Here is an 18,949-nt window from a genome sequence, read left to right as displayed (position 1 = left end):
GAGCTACAATATTAATCATCACATCTAATTTTGGTTCTTATTTTAGTTAAGTGTACACTTTTAAAATGAAGGTACCAAATAAGGGATTGATGCTATTAAAGAATCACTTCTGGTTCCCTAAACCTATAGAAGATCAACAGATGCTTAGATCATTAATAAACTTTCTAGTGACAGGTGATTATCAGCACCATTCAGGAAAGGCTAGGTTTCAGGAGTACGTATAGGTTGGGATGATTTAGAAGTTAGTTTTATGTTTATGGTTAGGGATAGATTTATTAAAATCTATCACACTCAATTTCAAGTTCAGCTGCATTTCATAGACATTTGATAAATGTTAGTTAAAGACAGACTGAGTAGCTGCAAAGCATCTACAGAGGGCTATCAAACATTTTTGTTGCCTTTTTTAAAGAGCCATCCATTGAAATGTTCTCTCAGGAACTAAAATAGTTAACAAATACAGAGAAAATATATCTGCACTCTTTACTGCACAATCACTGTTTATTTGTTGGATTTAACAAAAAATAAAAGAGAAAATGTGGTCTGTTCTAATGTTATGGCACAATTTATATTTTATTTTTTTTTGTTGTTGTTAAACTAATTATTTCTTATTACTGTATGATGTCACCCTGTTTTTTTCCCCTCAGAATGCGTATGTGAACATAAATCGGATCATGTCGGTGGCGTCGCGGTTGTCGGAGGCAGGTCACTACGCATCCCAGCAGATAAAACAGATCAGCGCCCAGCTGGATCAGGAGTGGAAAAGTTTTGCTGCTGCTCTTGATGAACGCAGCACCATCCTCGCCATGTCTGCTGTCTTCCATCAGAAATCAGAACAAGTAATGTACACTTTACTGTGGATGTTTTTTGAAAACTTTAACAATATTTTCTGTGCTACATTGTACCAAATGTTGGTGCTAATCTCCTATCTCTGCTGGTGACTGTGAAATATTACATTTAACACTAAGAAATTGGACGAGGAAACTTTTGTTGTTTTTATTGTAGAAATATAAGGTGCTGTCGGTAAGCACTTAGCAGAATATCAAGTCTGACTTGTGTGACTATGACTTGTGAGGGTTAGGTAGAGTGCCCCTTCCTCTCTTTACTGAATGTCTGGGCGTGTGTGTGTGTGTGTGTGTGTGTGTGTGTGCTGGTCTGTATCCAGTTCCTCTCAGGTGTGGAAGCCTGGTGTAAGATGTGTAGTGAAGGAGGGCTTCCCTCAGAGATGCAGGATTTGGAGTTGGCCATTCACCACCACCAGACTCTATATGAACAAGTCACACAGGCCTACACAGAGGTAAGCAGCTGATGTATTCATTTGATTAGCCACAAAAAAGTAACCAAAAATAAATTTCATAAGCAAAGACCTTTAAATCAAACAGTTATTGTTAATACATATAAATGTGAAATGATAAATGTATAATAAATGTGTTTGAAATTATTGTTTGTTTAGCTAAATGCATCATACATTCATAAATTCATGTGGCATTACGTCACTTTAGTGTGCAACCAACTACACCACGTTTCCTGTGGCCGTTGGAACTAACAAAGAAACAGACAGAAATCATGTGTAGGAATAGGTGTTGTTTTCAAGACCACTACAGGTGAGTTTAAACCAGGACCTAAACACGTCGAGTCCAAGTCAAAACCAACACTTCAAAACAGTCAAGTCCAAGGCAAGAGACCAGGAGTGGCAACAATGAGACAAAACTGAGACCAGATTAAGAATATTTTTAGACCAGATTTAGAATATAATAATAAAAAGAAGAAAGGGGAAAAATTATATTAATTTGTAGTGAATTATACATTCATTATCATTCATTATATGTGGTTCTACATTAATACATTTACAATATTTTATATCTTGTAAGATGCAACGTTAAATAATATGCAGCCTAAAACGTATTATCAGATATGATTTTATTGTAGTCTTTGTTCAACTTTGCATCATAACCTTTGGAAGCAAATGATAGTTTAGACTAAACTCTGTCCATTCTTCTCTAAAACAGCAAAATATAAACCAAACAACATACGTCCATTTTTATTATTAAATGAATCTGAACATTCTTAAATAAGTCATTGTGGAAAATGGTTTAAATTTTTTGTTAAAATATGTAGAGAATGCACTGTTTGATTCTGTTTGAAGGCATTGTTGATATTAAATAATAATAGAATATTGAATAATATTGAATAAAAGTTTCCAGTTACTTCCGGGTTACTACAGACAATTTACAAGTCCGCCGTACTCCAAAACCAAGACAAGACAGAATCAAAATGATGTTAAGACAGTCTCAAGACTGGACTTGAGTACTACAATGCTAGTGAGTGTTCTTCAAATTATCAGACAATAAGAAAAATTGTATTTTATTTTATTATATATATAAAATTAGGGATAGGAGGCTGGTATATAGCTTTTTTTCTTGGTATCTTTCTTTCTTTTTCTGTTTTAATGAAACAGTATTACAGCAGGTTTAATACTATAAGCACAGTGCAGGAGTTGATATGCAGCTCCTATACCAACAAGATCATCACATTTTTATAAATTATGGTTTTAAGTATAGACTTTAAGACTTTCAGCTTGAGTGTCATTTTTATGGATTAATGAGGAATCCAGTCCTAATTCTTCTTTATTCAGACTCTGTTATGGAAAATCAGACTGTGAGCCCCGTATTGGAAATCAAATCCAGTCATGAGTTGTGTAGAATGATGCACCTCTGATGATAATCTGGGGTTTCAGATTTGTTTAACATTAACCATCTTATACAGCGTATCTATTAAGCATTTCAGATGTTAATGTGCATCTTCTATTCATGGCCTACACATCCTACTAATAAAGGGTGGAAGTTCGTAAGTTTATATTATGTGTGTAACTGATATTGTATCATGTATTATATTTGCCTGCCTGTGCTGTTTCATGCCTTAATTGATAAACAACTATGATACAAAGAGTTTTATAGGTTCTGTATGTGTATGGCCCTGTCTATCCAGTACGTGGAGAAGTACGTGGCCTACATAACACTGTCCTCATGATCCACTGTCACTCTCAGCCCAGACTAATCTAAAAATCACAGTGCAGACTTTGTTCTTTGTTTCCATTTTCTTCATACCCTCAATCTTTTTTTTTATTTAACTTTCATTTTAATTTGGAAAACCAAGCTTTTTTTTACACCCAAGTGTTTTTAGTATTGGACTGCAGAGGATGTGGTTTGTTGTAGTTAGTGTTCAAACAGCTGAAATATGCTGTGTAATGTTTTCTTATGTAGATCACTTTGGAATATGTAGCTTGTAGATACAACTTTGCTCTGAAACTGCTGCAGATTGTGTTTATGTACCCATGTTTTCCAACAACCATAGAATCAATGGTGACCTTTTCTGGTTGGACTTGATCTAAATTATCTTTGTGGTTCAGAGTCTATGATCTCCTAGACACAATGTTTTTTTTTTCCACTAAAAGGACATTTCCAGCTCTGGTGATGAAAGGTTAGCATTTGCAGTAAGCTGTGTCTTAAAGGACACTTTATCCGTTTGTGCCTTATTTAGTGACATCTTTAAAAAGAGCCCTGAAAGAGTCTTCCACAAATAAATTTAACAATGTTTGCCCTCATCCTGCTGAAAGAGAAAACAAACCTTCTAAGCATTCCACCCATGTGCCATTACCATTAATGTGATTATGGTAAAAAAAAAAAAAAACTTGATGTATAGAGCAGAGTGGAAAACACTTTCAGAAGAAGGGTTGGTTGAGATATTTAGATTTTTATGTGCCTTAAAGCTACACATGACATGCATCATTACCCGTAAGAGCAAAGAAATATGATTGGTGTAACAGTTGAGTAAAATAAAAAGGACAAGTAGAACAAAATTTGTAATTTTGCTGCATTCTGTTATTGTCTTTGTGGCTACAAAGCAGAACATGTGAAAGAAATATGGATGTGCCAATATGGAATTCTGAGAATGATTACAATTTACAGCTTGATCTGGCCAGTACCAAAACTGGCCAGAACCAAAGCGCAAGACTGGCTAAATGTCTAAAGATGGGTGATTGATTCATTTTAAACAACATGTCAATTATTTTACACAGTAAAACATTATGTAAATATTATGCTTATATATTATATTGCAAAGATTTTTATACAGAATTACTTAACAAGCACCACAGTAGTGTGTTCCATTCATTATCAGTCACCAGTTCCGTTAAATGTGATAGAGCTTGACTGGACTAGCATGTCGAATTCAGAGAATGTGGTGTACTAAAAAAAGTTCAGTGGAGCTGAACTTTATGCAAATTAATCCTTCCAATGTGTTTTGTTTACTCAATCAGGAGTCAGGTGGTGTTTGCATAATTTACTGTTTGCCAAATGTCTGACTTTTGAGTAAGTCTTGCCTCCCTTAGTTGTTGTGGCCATATCCTTCAAACTATATATCCGTAATGCTTGTATTAACAAACTAAAAAGTTCAGTAAGAGAAAGAAAAAAATGAAAGCACACAGAAGAGTACATTTAAAATCATGTATCATTCTGAAATAAACTTGCTTTACCAGATGCTTATTGCAGATATATATGTTTAAGACCTGGCAAAATAGGCATTTAGGCCCAATTTAAAGTAAATAAAAATGTAAACCATTTTTACATGAATCAAATCAGTGAAATCACTTGTAATCGTTGCTTAAAGATAAAGATAAGAAAGAAACTTAAATAGCCAGGACCCAAAATTTTATTACACACTTCTATAACCCAAGAATAGCTCAGGCGGTTTGCATTTAAGTCCCTGTTACTGAATAAAAAGCCTTAGTATGTAATGGGGTTGAAGAGGTATGTTGTCATATCTAATAAGGAGGAGGTTTTAGATGCACTGTGCACTGTTGCTGGTACAGCAGTGGTATTCCTGTCTGGACTAAGAATTCATCCCCAGTCTCCTGTGTGTACAGCAGTAGTATTATCCACTATGTTATCAATTAAAATGAGTTGAATATTATGGAAATTCAAAGCACAAGACACTACACACAGTCAGTACATAGTACATTCTAGTGCTATAATTATTAAACGTCCAACGTTGGACCAATAGTATTCACCATATTTAATGGTGAATAATATATCGCCTGCTCATCAAACATGCACCCTAGTTATGAGCTTGATTTCTAAACCGTATTCACCAAAGAAAAGGCTCCAATGACAGAAGGGGAGAGCAATGTTGGGATAGTGCCAGTGATTCATTTAGTTTTGGACAAATCTCATGCACGGTGACCTGCAATCATTTGAAATTCAGATGTTCTCCGTCCACACTTTCTTTTATGTGTCTCTTTATCTATCACTCATTTGCTCCCTCCTTCTCTGCAGGTGAGCCAGGATGGTAAAGCATTGCTGGATGTTCTGCAGCGGCCGCTGAGCCCCGGTAACTCAGAGTCGCTGACTGCAACAGCAAATTACTCCAAAGCGGTGCACTGCATCCTGGATGTGGTCCATGAGGTTCTCCATCACCACCGGCGCCTCGAGAGCATTTGGCAGCATCGCAAAGTGCGTCTGCACCAACGTCTCCAGCTGTGTGTGTTTCAGCAGGACGTGCAACAGGTAATACAGCACGCACACATACATGCTCAAACGCATTTACATACACAAAACTAAATACACAAAGTGGCCCCAAAGAGTATCAGAGCAATCAAATCATTTGGTCAATTTTTGGATACTTCATGGTTTATTTATTTATTTATTTATCTATTTTTAAAAAGAATTATGTTTCAGAGAAAAACACTGGTGGTCTTTATGTGGAGAAAGACTGGAGAAAGAATTCAACCAGACTCCACTAAGAGTTCTGAAACAGCAAAGGGTCTGTTTTTCTTTCAGTGAAGTTGGTGAATTTGTGTTTGTTGATGGGATCATGAACGTTAAAAGACATTCTATACACAAATCTGCAGAAGAACAAAGAAATTATCTGAAACACACCAGCCACAAAGAATATTTAGAAATATTTAGAATATATTTAGAAATTAGTGATTGATTGTGGACCCCTTGTGGGCAACTTAGGCAGAGCAAAATAATGGAAGTGGACTGAAATGTTGAGGTATTCTGACAATATGGTTTTAATACAATATTATTATACATATTTGGTTCTGCAGTGGAGATAAAAAGCTAATTTAACAGAAATCTGTGTCATCCAGAAAGGTTTTGGGTGGCACATACTGTACTTACAATGCCACATTAGCCACAGTAGCCTCAAAGCTCCACTGCAATACTAAACAAGTGAACTTTGGACACCAAATATGTCTTGCCTGATTGATTTTGTTTACAGTAAGGGGAAAATTGTTTAAATTAAATTTTTAGTGAACCATTTCTTTAAATACACTTTTGCACCTTTCCTCAAACATAAAACATTAAGTGAATATATTCACCTAATTACACAAGCTTGCTTACATGTAAACGTGCTGTAATATTTCCATATAGAATAAATCCATTCAGAGTACTGAGTAGGGAGATTTGTCAACATTTAACCATAAATTTAGAGTTATGTATATTTTTTCACTCACTGCATTTTTTCCCTCTAATATTTTCAGGACTGGATATGGGCCCAGAAGTACAGTTAATATCCCCTGCTTGAGCCCCTTACTTTTTGTTAGTCAGTGGTGGCTGTGAGCCAGATTTCACCCCTGGCTTTATCAGTCCAGTGAACTTGCAGGACTGTATTCAGCCTGCTGTCGTAGCACTGCTGACTAAACCTACACTGAAAAAAAAAAAGCGCTTTGGCTTTGCACGATTCAAATGTGTCACACATGAATAGTTTATAAAATATGTTACATCAACACAATCGCTTTCTTTAAAGTTTCATTCTTTTGGCAAGAATTGTGTTGATGCAGCACATTTCACTCCACGTGCAACCTTTTGACACATTTGGCACCAAGTTTTTCTGTGATTGAGCCAAATCAACATCTAATCATAACCTAAAAAGCCAAAGAGTCTAAAAGCCCAAGCCAGGCCAGCCCGAGCCTAAACCCATAGGAGACCTGATCTGACTCAGGCTCAGCTTCACTTAAAGTCTGATGAATTATTCCTTTGCTTTATTCAATCATTCTCTTATCAGAGTCTTTCCTTTTCAGAGCTTTACACAAATGCTCTCTGAAAACTCCTCTCCTGTCCTGGGAAGTATTAGCTCTACCACATTAAGCCATAGAGAGCAGTGCTGGGCCCAGTGAAGATAAACTGTCTGCTCTTTAATAGCAGTCTTCTCACACTTTATCGCTCCTTTACACATCATAACACCAGTTAATGACGCTCTCCTGGCCTGCCCTGATAAGTGCCCTCCTATTAACATCATATCTAAAAATTAATTACCTGAAACAGTTACCATGATTGACTTCATATGTTAACTTAATTCAGGAATGCTAATATCTTGTTTACACAAATTTCACCCCGCCCTTTGCTGCTTGTAAAATTGCAGAATGTTCCAATTTAAACAGGTATTTACATACATTTCTTTTTATATATAGTTTAATACTTGTCCACATTGCCAATTTACTTGCTAGAGGTTTACTCCTCTCTGAAATGTTTGGAAGTTCGGTAATCTAGAGCACAATCTGCCTCAGAAGCAGCTTTCTAAATGTGTGGTTAAAGGTAGATAAACATGCTATGGCAGGTTTTCAGCCTGAGCAAACAGAACAACCCACAGAAATGGTCTGAAGAGAAAAGTAGAGTGGATTCATGTGTTCGACAGCAGGAAAGCAAGGTGCAGGGCCACTTCACACACTGAGTCTGTCTGCCAACAGCATACAGTCCTCCGTTTGTACAAACATCAGGCAGAGCATCATTTGGTTTAGAGCTCTTATTATGTGTGTCAGAGCACAGCGCTGTGACCAGGAGGAGGAAAAATGCCAGACAACTGAGGGGAGAAACACTTTGATAGACTTTGTACACAAACTATGTCTATATCAAATGTAGATGGTACACTGATGCTGCACTGTGCTGGGTCAGACACACAAGTGGTTCTGTCAGGCTGCCCTTTTTGACAGCATGTAGAGTTTATTTCATTTCAAGAAGAAATTCCTTGAAAACCCTAATGTTTTTCAAAAACATTTCAACATTTGATGTGTTGTCTTTGTACTATTTTCAATGACATACAGGATTTAAATGATTTGCACATTATTGCATTTTGTTTTTATTTATGTTTTGCACAGCATCTCATCTTTTTTGGAAATGGGGTTGTAAATGTAATACTATATTTTTCAGTTTGTATTGTGTTCACCCTTTGTATTTAGTACCTTAAAATCTCAAAATACACTCAAAAAATTTACCAAGAAGGTTGTTTGACTTAAAATGTCAAGATTAAATAAATGAATCATGTTGTCTTTAAGTACCTGTTTTATGTAAACTAGACAAAATTGATCAAAGTACATTTCAGTAATTGAAATCTTTTTATTTTGATCCAAAGAGAATTCTATGGCAGTGTAATCCAAATAAATTACACTGAAATGTTTAAGTTTTGTTCCATCAGCAGTTGAACTGTGTACTGACTCTGTTCCATTTGATTAAATGAAAATGTGTGGCATAAGTGAATTTATTTATAAGTTCAGTCTGCTTCTCATCCAATATAACCAAATAATACCAAACACATTTAGGAACGTTGAGGTCTGAAGACTGGGGTGGCCATGTCAACTAACCGCTGCACATCTTTTCAAACCCCTAGTGATGAATTGTCTTCTCACAGTGGAAGGATGGACGGAAACACCTGTGGATTTGTTTAGATCTGAAGCAAAAGTGGAGCTTTATTTTCTCCTCTTTTTTAAAGATGAAAGCTTTATGTACTGTTTATCTGATGGTGACAGTTTTGGTGATCTTCCAGGTCTTGCTTGTTAATTAAATTTGTCAGTTAACTGCTGAAGCACGTCTTTGAACAGGACACGGCCCTCTAAGACCAGAATTGATGACCCTTGCTTAAAGGTGTTCATCCTCTTTATTGATTCTCTTCTACATGTTGTATATCAACACTTGTGTTAATAAGGCACTTTTTCTCCATGTCTCCTCTGTTTTCAATGCCTTGGCCCTCTCTGAAGTGTAGTAAGTTAGCCGGTGTAGTGAGATAAAGCCACAGCTACGCTTTGTCTCTGTCTCTCTCTGAGCTGTCTGACTACTATAGTCGTGGGGTTATCTGTAAAACACATGAACTCTTGCCACTAGGCTACTCTGGTGATCTTGGCAACTGAGATAAATGAGGATTCCAAGCGTTGGCCGGTGGGCTGAGTGGCAAGCAGTGGAAAGAGTCAATCCCATTTTCTCTCATTTTTGACAGTATTTTTTAGCATGTGAAGAATCTAAACCCTGACTTAACCAGGGGACGAGCCAGATGCCTGGAGAAGTGAAGTTTATTCGTTTGCGCGCAGGTACCAGACACCATAAGACCCTGGGCTGATGCAGTTTTGTAGCAGGACTGATGCCGAGATTAGGCTCAGCCTATACATGACAAGTGACTGGTGAGAAAGACATGTCAATGTAGGGATAAACAAGAATAGCCTAGAATAGAATATTCTAAATACAGTTACAGTACAGGCACACACAATACTGAATATAATGACATATAATGCAACACTAAACTATTAAAATATTACAGAGCAGTACATTTCTACATTCCCCCCTCTAAAATATATGCTCTCACAGTGTAATCAATCTGTCCTTTCCTCTTATGGAGAAATGTGGACAGTATTTCCCCCTTTCTATACATCCTATAGACGGATCTCTTTCTCTTCAGTTCACGCACAGGCAAATGGGGATATAAAGTATTTCCATGTTCATAAGGAACACCTATGCTGGTGTAGTTTAGTCATTAAACACTTAAAGTAATTTGAGACAAGAGTAAATAACAATAGCTAATATTTTTATAGCTATGAACTATAAAGTTGTAATTAGTATTGCCTACTCGTATATTGCCAGCCAACATTCCATAAACTATCAGCATTTGGATTATAACAGGCAGCTCTATTTGAATTCAGAGATCTAACAATAGCCAATGACCAGTCATCGTCACTCATACCATCTACCATTTGCTATTATCCTCATGGTTTCAGAAGTGGAATGATCTGTACTTATAGCTCCTGCAGAAATATTAGACATTGGGATCACATGAAAACAGAGATACAAGGCATGACAAACAAACAACCATCACCTCATAAGGTATGATTTTGTGCTCATAGAATGGCCTAAGCACAGACCATGTTGTGGTCACAAACATCCTCCATCATGCAAAAGATATCATCAGAATGCTTATGAAAACTACAGGTTTCATCATTCTTTATTCCCTTTTTGTTATAAAAAGTCCATTATCATGCAGCTTGTTGCAGTGGTAACTGTCTTCTCTTCCAGAACAGAGGGAGCACACATTGATGTGTCCAAACAGCTTGCAGGGCAGTGTCAGGAGACCTAGATAGGCTTTGATGTCAGTTCTTTGACCACGAATCAGGAACCCGTCTCATGTCCTGTTTTTTAGTCACTGTTTCAGCTCTGCTCTGGCATGTTCTAAAACAAAACGTATAGACACAGCAGCAGTATCATGTTCTTATTAGACAAACCATGCTGTATGCCCTTGTTTAAAGGTTTGGTTTAGCCATTGTCATGGATACCTTCTTTTCCTACCCAACATGGGTCCTGGCCTCAGGTGGGAGTAAGGGAGTGCTAGCCACAAAGGGGATTAGGAAAATCTTCACTCTTATAAAACTTGGATATAACTTACTATTGTCAGCTTGTATAGCAGTATAGATTTACTGTCCTCTGAAAAAACTCAACACACAGCCATTAATGTCTTAATAGCTGGCAACACAAGTGAGTACACCTCACAGTAAACATGACCAAATTGTGCCCAATTGTGACGTTGTCCCTCCCTGGTGTCATGTGACACATTACAGTTAGAAGATTCCAGGTGTGAATGGAGAGCAGGACTGTTAAATTTGGTGTATTGCGTACAATTCACTCATACTGGCCACTGGATATTCAACATGGCACCTCAGGGCAAAGAGGTTGAAGAAGTGGGAGGTCAGCCTGTCAGTGCTCAGACCATATGTCACACAATGCATCAACTCGGTCTGCATGGCCGTCATTCCAGAATGAAGCCCACAAACAATTTGGAATTTACAAGCATTATTGGAACCATGTCCTGTCATCTGACGAGACAAAGATAAACTTGTTTGATTCAGATGGTGTCCAGCATATGTGGCAGCACCCTGGTGAGGAGTACCAAGACAACTGTCTCTTGCCTACAGTCAAACATGGTGGTGGTAGCATCATGGTCTGGAGCCACATGAGTGCTGCCAGCACTAGGGAGCTGTGGTTCATTGACAGAAACATGAATTCCACTATGTACTATGTGACATTCTGAAGCAGAGCATGATCCCCTCCCTTCGGAAATTGCACCACATGGCAGTTTTCCAACACGATAATGACCCCTAACACCCTTCCAAGATGACAACTGCTTTGCTGAAGGTAAAGGTGATGGACTGGCCAAGTATGTCTCCAGACCTAAACACAATTGAGCACCTGTGGGGCATCCTCAAGCAGAAGGAGGAGAGACAGAAGGTGTCTAACATCCATCCATGTCATCATGGAGGAGTGGAAGAGGATTCCAGTAGCAACCTGTACAGTGCTGGTGAACTCCATGCCCAAGAGGCAGGGCTAGACAATAACAGTGGTCACACAAAATATTGAAACTTTGAGCAAAATTTGGACATGTTCCCTGTGAGGTGGACTCACTTGTGTTACCAGCTGTTTAGACATTAATTACTGTGTGTTGAGTTCTTTTCAGAGGACAGTAAATCTATACTGCTATACAAGCTGTACACTTTACTTTAAGTTATATCCAAGTTTCATTTCTATAGTGTTGTCCCATGAAAAGATAAAATATTTGCAGAAATGTGAGGGGTGTACTCACTATTGTGAGATACTGTACATATCCAAATGAGTTTGCCACAGTAAAAAGTCCTCTGTAAAAGTCCAACTAAATTCAACTAACTAAATCCAATCCGACAACAGGGGAAATAAACCAAAAATAAAATCTCTGCTTTGGGGCTCGGATTCTATCGTAGGCCGAAATGGTCTGCAGATCTGCTGTATTTATTTTATTCTCAGGCCATAGAGGTTATGGCGTGCTTTCCTTCTTTGTTTTTGCTTTTGTGTGTCATACACAGGGACAGTTTTGTCAACATGTTTACAACATTCTTTTTCCTTGTTTTGTTTGTCTTCATTAGTTCCTGTTTGCTCCGGAAAAAGTGTAATTAGGGCATATCCAGCCGTAATCAGGCCTCTGTTACTCATGAATGTTTCTAGGAATTAGAACTTTTAGTCACTGAGCCACATTGCCAACAATGTTGAAGTTTGTCGGGAAGTGTCGGATGGAAATCCACAAAAATAAAAGATTTCCAAGCCAAATGAACTGCAACCTGGATGAACATTATAACAAGTGACAACCATCGCAAACAGTTTTCCGCTAACTGCATGTTTAAATGTGTTTCTTGGTTTCTGGTTTTCTAATGTTTGTTGAGCTTGAGTGGAGGTTTAAAGCATTAGTCATGAAGACTCTCGGAGTGGAAAGGTAGTTTTTGATTCCCCTTTTCTGAAATACATGTGGATGGGGGCGAAGTGATCCAAGATGAGAGCTCCTGCCCTAGGATCATGTTTAAACACAGAGCCTGAACTGGTGCAGGGAAGTGAATGAAGCTGTATCATTAAACAGCGGGCACCCAGTGGAGTTATATTTAGCACTGTGGTTTCTGTTCGTGCAAGTGTGCGACCTGTTTTTAGAACACGCTGTGGATGCTGTAATCAGCCACGCACAGAAGTCATCACAGCCCCTGCTGATGTGGGTTATAAACTTGTGTCACTCAAACATACAAACAAAAGAACAGGGCCTTTCTCATCTCCAGCCCTCGACAGAACGACAGAGACTGTTAGTGAAGGATAGATGCATGAATGAAATGTGCGTGTTCTGATGAGTTACAGCAAATAATGCAGGTATACACACCCAGTCCTACTGCTGCTATGAGGGGGATCTGACCTTCAAGCTCCAGGCAGAACTCCAGCCCACATTCTCAGAGTTAACCCCCCTACCTCAATCAGTCTTCCCTCATACTACCACTATATGTTGAAGGCCATGGTCTGAACTCACAAACATACACTTACACATAGTACTGTGCGAAATTCAGTGCTGTGGACTGATGAAGTAAAAATGGAACTCTTTGGCCACTGTCACTAAAGGTATGTTTGGAGAAAAAAGGAGCAGTATTTGATGAAAAGAACACATTGCTAACTGTTAATGAATTCCACTAAATATCAGCAATGTTTGGATGCAAATGTGATAGAGTCAGTCAAGAAACTGAAGCTAAAAAAGACTGGATTCTACAATGAGACAGTGATCCAAGAGCTTCAATATATTCTGCAGCTTTTGGAAAGGCCCTCACAGTGCTTTGTCTTCAACGGAGTTGTAAATCTGTGGGATCATCTTAAACATGCTGTGCATGGAAGATGACCCAAAAATGTTGCTGAACTACAGACCTTCTGCAAGGTAGAGTGGGTGAAAATTTTTTGAACAAGAACACAGTGAATCCTGCCTGCCTAAAAAAAGCAGTTGCAAGCTGTGATATCTGCCACAGAGGGTATTATTACGTAAAGACTTAGCAGGATCTCAAAACACACGAGTTACTATCTTCCCTTTTTTAAGTGAATTAAACATAAAGGTATGGCCTCTAACATTTGTAGAAATTTTTTTTTTTAATTGTTTGCTGCAGAGGTTATGTTTTCATCGTTTCACTTCAAAAATACACAAAATGTGTCGTTTTCCCAAACTTTTGCATACAACTGTGCACACAGAGTGAATCAGTGAATAATGTTCCACATTAATAAAATATGCTGCATCAACACAATTGCTTTCTTTCAGTTCTGTTCGTTTAGCTATAATTGTGTTGATATAATTGTGTTGATGTGACACACTTGACTCACACAAAGACAAAGCATTGTTTTTCAATGCATGTTTACACTGCATATAAACTTGTATCTAAAATTGTTGGAATAGTAAACAAACTCCAAGGAATGCAGATTACTTCAGCTAAACTGCAACTGTTTATCTGAGCCTACACACTCCACAGCCCACCCAGATGAGCTCATCCCTATGGAGTCTCATCTTTTCATCATGCAATACTGTGTTCATATTTCACACACATACACACACAAACATACACACTCTCTCTTAATCTAAACTCCACCGTGGAGTGGGTAAGGAGTCTCGGGTCTGTGAACTCTTTTCACCCTTGCTATTTCTTCTATTTATAAACATTGTTACTCTGCAGCGTTTTACTCTCTGAGAGGTGAGTGACAGGGCACATTAATAGAGTTGCAGTTATGATGGTGTAGTCATGCTGTGGTTTATGTTAGCCCAGACTGTGTACAGTGTTAGTAAAATCAAAGCAGTGGTCCTGTAACACTGCCCTCTAATGCAGCCACTGATGAAGTGGCTTCTGTGTGTAGTTTGACAGAGAGACAATAGTGATGGATCATTCCCCCTGTGCCAGAGAGAAGGGGGCAATTACCGCCTCTGAGCAGTAGACTGTGTGTGTGTGTGTGTGTGTGTGTGTGTGTGTGTGTGTGTGTGTGTGTGTGTGTGCGTAAATGCACTTGCTTAGTGTAGTCTTTTCCCCCAAACTGTCTGCCCATCTAAGCATGAATTTAATACAATATATGAGAAAGGGCAGTGCATATGATTTTATAATTAAAAGTTTTTCTGCATTTATCATCTAACAGAATTGAACATTTGAAGGATCTGTTTTTCTCTTTTGTCCGCAAAGGTGATAGACTGGATAGAGAACCATGGTGAGGCCTTCCTGAGCAAACACACAGGAGTGGGCAAATCGCTGCACAGAGCAAGGGCCCTGCAGAAACGCCATGATGACTTTGAAGAGGTAGCCCAGGTAAGAACACTGCATGCCTTCATTAATTGATTGAAAAATATGATTTTGTGAAAAATCAAGAAAAGAAAAATAAGCCAAAGCTTTTCATAAACAAATCCTTAACCTGCTCTTAACCTGTTCAAACTGCATCCAGGACTTCATTAAGGTTGCACACTTCACTTTGATTTAGGACACATTGACTTACAGTGAACTATAAAAAGTAATGAAATTTCTCTGTCTAAGGCAGACACTTAGAAAATAAGTGTTGCGCTGAATTCTGGATCTTCTGTGTGTAAACAACCAGCACACAGGCACTAGGTTGCTACAGATTACATTAGCAATTACTGTTGTTTCTATATATCAATAGATTTAAATTTAGAATTTTCAAACTGAAGATTTATAAAGAGAAACAGCAGAAATCATGAATGTAATCTAACATCCATGTCACGGCATGCTGTACATGCACGTTGGCACAACAGCTGAATCTAGTCGTACTGTGCCTTAAACCTCACTGATGGGGCTTTTTCTAAGTATATAAAATAAATATATTTATAAGTATAAATATGTATCTAATATCAAACAATTTATATGAGAAGTTTTAATCAGGTTTTCATTCCAACCATAGTACAGAGACAGTATTGATTCATGTTATGAATGACCTTTGCACTGATGCACAAAATTCTTCTATTTTGGTTTTATTAGATCTTAGTGCAGGCTTTGATACTGTTGACCATAATATTTTACTCCAGCATCTTGAATCCTGGGTTGACCTCTTGGGCACAGTTTTAGAATAGTTTAAATCATATTTAAGTAATAGGCAGTCCATGGTTTCACTTGGGAATCATTCATCAAAAAGATTTGCTGTTTCTTGTAGAGTGCCCCAAGGTTCAGTCTTAGGGCCTTTGCTTTTCTTTTTGTACATGCTACCTCTAGGTGAAGTCATTAGGAAGCATAGTATAAATTTTCATAGCTATGCTGATGACACCCAGCTATACATTTCTATTCCTTCTGTAGACAGACTAACCAACAGTGTGTCAGACATTTCTCAGTGGATGTTGCAAAATTTTCTAAAATTAAATCATGAAAAAACTGACTGTCTGTTTATGTTCCAGCACATAATCTAAGATCTGCAGATAGTGGCCTTCTACAAATACCCTCTTTAAAATACAGAAACCATGGAGAGGCCTGTTTCAGTTATTATGCGTCTAAATTGTGCAACTCAATTCCACCTTTTATCAGGCAGTCAAGTTCAGTGCTCACTTTTAAAAAGCACCTAAAAATGTATCTCTTTAAATTAGCGTTTAATTAAAACTGAATGTCTTGTGGTGTTTATCTTGTAATTAAATCTTCATTTTCTTCTGATACTAATTAAATACTAATGATCTCTTCTATAACTGTTTTATCACCTGTCTGTAAAGCACTTTGAGCTGCCACCAGCATGAAAAGAATATTATTATTATTATTATTATTATTATTATTATTATTATTATTATTCCCCACGACCCTGAGGGACGAGTGGGTTAGAAAATGTGTGTATTATTATTATTATTATTATTATTATTCCCCACAACCCTGAGGGAGAAGCGGCTTAGAAAATGTGTGTATTATCATTATTATTATTATTATTATTATTATTATTATTATTATTATTCCCCACGACCCTGAGGGAGAAGCGGCTTAGAAAATGTGTGTATTATTATTATTATTATTATTATTATTATTATTATTCATGAAGACCTGGGAATGGTTTGATTGGGTTGAGAGAAAAAAATAGTCAACTTTTTGAGTATTTTTTGACTGTTTGTTAGCAATGTTAGGCTCATAGCTTCAGCCCTAAACTAAAAAGGAATTTGGGGGTAAGTCTGGGGAAAATGGTGTAAATTAGATTTTTTGCCTAAACCAAACCAACACTCTATACATACTATATCTTGTAGCAGTTGAAAAAAAAAGAAAAAAATTGCGTGGTTACAGTGGTGAGAAAGTTCAGCAGCAACATGTTTTTTGTGTCTGCTACAGTCCCCAACTGGTACCCTAACAATCAATCCACAAGAGTCAAACCCACTGCCTGCTTTACAATAATGACTATTTGACGTCTTACAGTATAGATTACGAAGTCTGCTCCTGTCAGTCTTTGTAAATGAGCAATAGTGAAATATGTAACATTGTGTAACAGTTATATAATGGTGTAGAAATCAATCATATCATGTATATTAATGTGAATAAGAATCAATAAGCAAACTGGGCACTAGTCTTTATTCACATTGTGTAGCTTAGAGCCATGATTTTCAACGCTGCACTGTAAGAAGAAGCTTATTTTCCTGGGAACTCCATTTTGATTATTTTTGTTTCCTTAGGATTTGAAGCTTTAGCTGTGTGAAATTAACACTCTATGACAAGCCAATAAACTATTCCTGAGTGGAGTCCTTATGAAAACAACGGTATTGAAGATTTCTTCCAAAACTGCTCAAATCTTAAACACATTACTCTAGATGAGCAGAGACATTTCTATAAGAGCATTAGAAAAAGTTTTTTTTTACATATATATTGTGTACACAGAAAGTTTTAGAGGTCTGTTTTCCACATAAGGCCTTACCCACCAAGGTTTCGCCAATTTTAATTATGTTTCTTTCCAAAAAGTCATGTTTCTATTGTTTCCCATCACATAATTACTTGTGTTCCTATCAGATGCAGTCCACAGCTGGCTGACTTTAACTGCTCTTTAACTGGTTCAGCTATTACTTAGTGTGACTATGAATGCAGCTCACAAAACGCCCAAGTTTTATCACCTATAATAGGTACTCGCAAGAGGTTACAGGGTGACAGAATTGAGGGTGAAAGTGTGAAAAGCTTTCTTTTTTCCAACTTAAATACTTGGGTAAATTTTATATTGGATTTTATAGCTCTTGGCAGACACGTCCCGATCTACAGTCTGTCGCGGTTGACCTCGGTAAGACAGAGGCCAATCACATAAGTCCAGCAACTGAGACAAGTTGGAAATGATCCACATTTATCTAGAGTATTATCCCAGTCGTCTTCCTCCCTCATGCTGAACAATGCTGCAGTAAAAGCAAATCAACCATTTATACGGATGTAGTCCCATTGAAAGTTACTCTGCTGATATGATAGGGATGGTTATAGTATATTAAATACATTCATCTTATTACCCATTGTACTAAAATAACATTTGAGCTTTTTGTTTTATATGCATGGTGTGTTTTATGGAATGCAATTTCACAGCAGACTTTCTCTAAAAGGGCTATACAGCTGTGTATTTCCTTTAGAGCTGAAACCAGCTGCTTCTACCAGCATTCATGTCTTTTATGGCCTAAATCTGATGACGTTGCTGGAGTAAATGTCTGTGTACACTGCGCTGCTCTGGGGAAAAGGGCTGCCTTTCACTGCAAGGGGAAATCTAGTGGGATGCTTCGCCTACAGAACTGCCCTACACTGTCATGTTCCTGAACCGTAGTACACGTGAGCGTATCTTTAGGGTCGATATGATTAATGTCAACAGCAGCGCTTAGTACAGTGTTATAAAGCTTTAAAGCTGTGTAATCCTGGCATAATTCTGCAGCTTTTTTCATGATGTATTTGCATGATTTGGGTCATATGCTGGAAGGGCCTTTAAGGCCTTGCTGGAGAAATGTGAACTACGATCTTTTTATGTTTAAAAGAATAATAGCATTGTGATTGGAGTCATAAATAAAAAAAAAAGAAAATGCAAATCTGTATTAGAAATTATAAGTGCTGATTTGAATACGAATGCTTTTTTTGTACGTTTTAATGTGCATAAAACATTGTGTCATTAGGATTAATTGACCAAAGAATTTTCTACATACCCCCCAACCCCCCTTCCCCCCAAACACATACACTCAAAAAACACGTTTAATAAATTAATCCAGCTTTGTTCTATAAATCTACAGGTAAAGCCTTAAGGAATTTGATTTAATTGGGCTGTAAATAAATTCCACAAATCAGACTTTACCCCACTGTCAGTGTGCACTTGCGATTAACCATTTCACAAAAGAAGATTAGAATCACAATACACTA

At 37.5% G+C, this 18,949-nt stretch overlaps 1 protein-coding gene across 2 annotated transcripts in view; it reads left to right on the top strand.

Annotated features, from left to right (window-relative positions):
• The window catches only part of kalrna (kalirin RhoGEF kinase a), a 210,285-nt gene that overhangs the window by 102,795 nt on the left and 88,541 nt on the right, over nucleotides 1-18,949 (top strand). For both annotated transcript variants that reach the window (XM_017692407.2, XM_017692406.2), the window contains exons 7-10: nucleotides 645-836; nucleotides 1,163-1,294; nucleotides 5,331-5,561; nucleotides 14,798-14,920. In XM_017692407.2, coding sequence (XP_017547896.1) covers nucleotides 645-836; nucleotides 1,163-1,294; nucleotides 5,331-5,561; nucleotides 14,798-14,920 — 678 coding nt within the window. The remainder of the gene's footprint in view (nucleotides 1-644; nucleotides 837-1,162; nucleotides 1,295-5,330; nucleotides 5,562-14,797; nucleotides 14,921-18,949) is intronic.

The sequence above is a fragment of the Pygocentrus nattereri genome, chromosome 6 (assembly GCF_015220715.1).
Source record: "Pygocentrus nattereri isolate fPygNat1 chromosome 6, fPygNat1.pri, whole genome shotgun sequence".
Taxonomy (NCBI): Eukaryota; Metazoa; Chordata; class Actinopteri; order Characiformes; family Serrasalmidae; genus Pygocentrus; species Pygocentrus nattereri.
The sequence above is the reverse complement of the archived record's forward strand: the minus strand, read 5'-3'. Positions and strand labels throughout refer to the sequence as shown.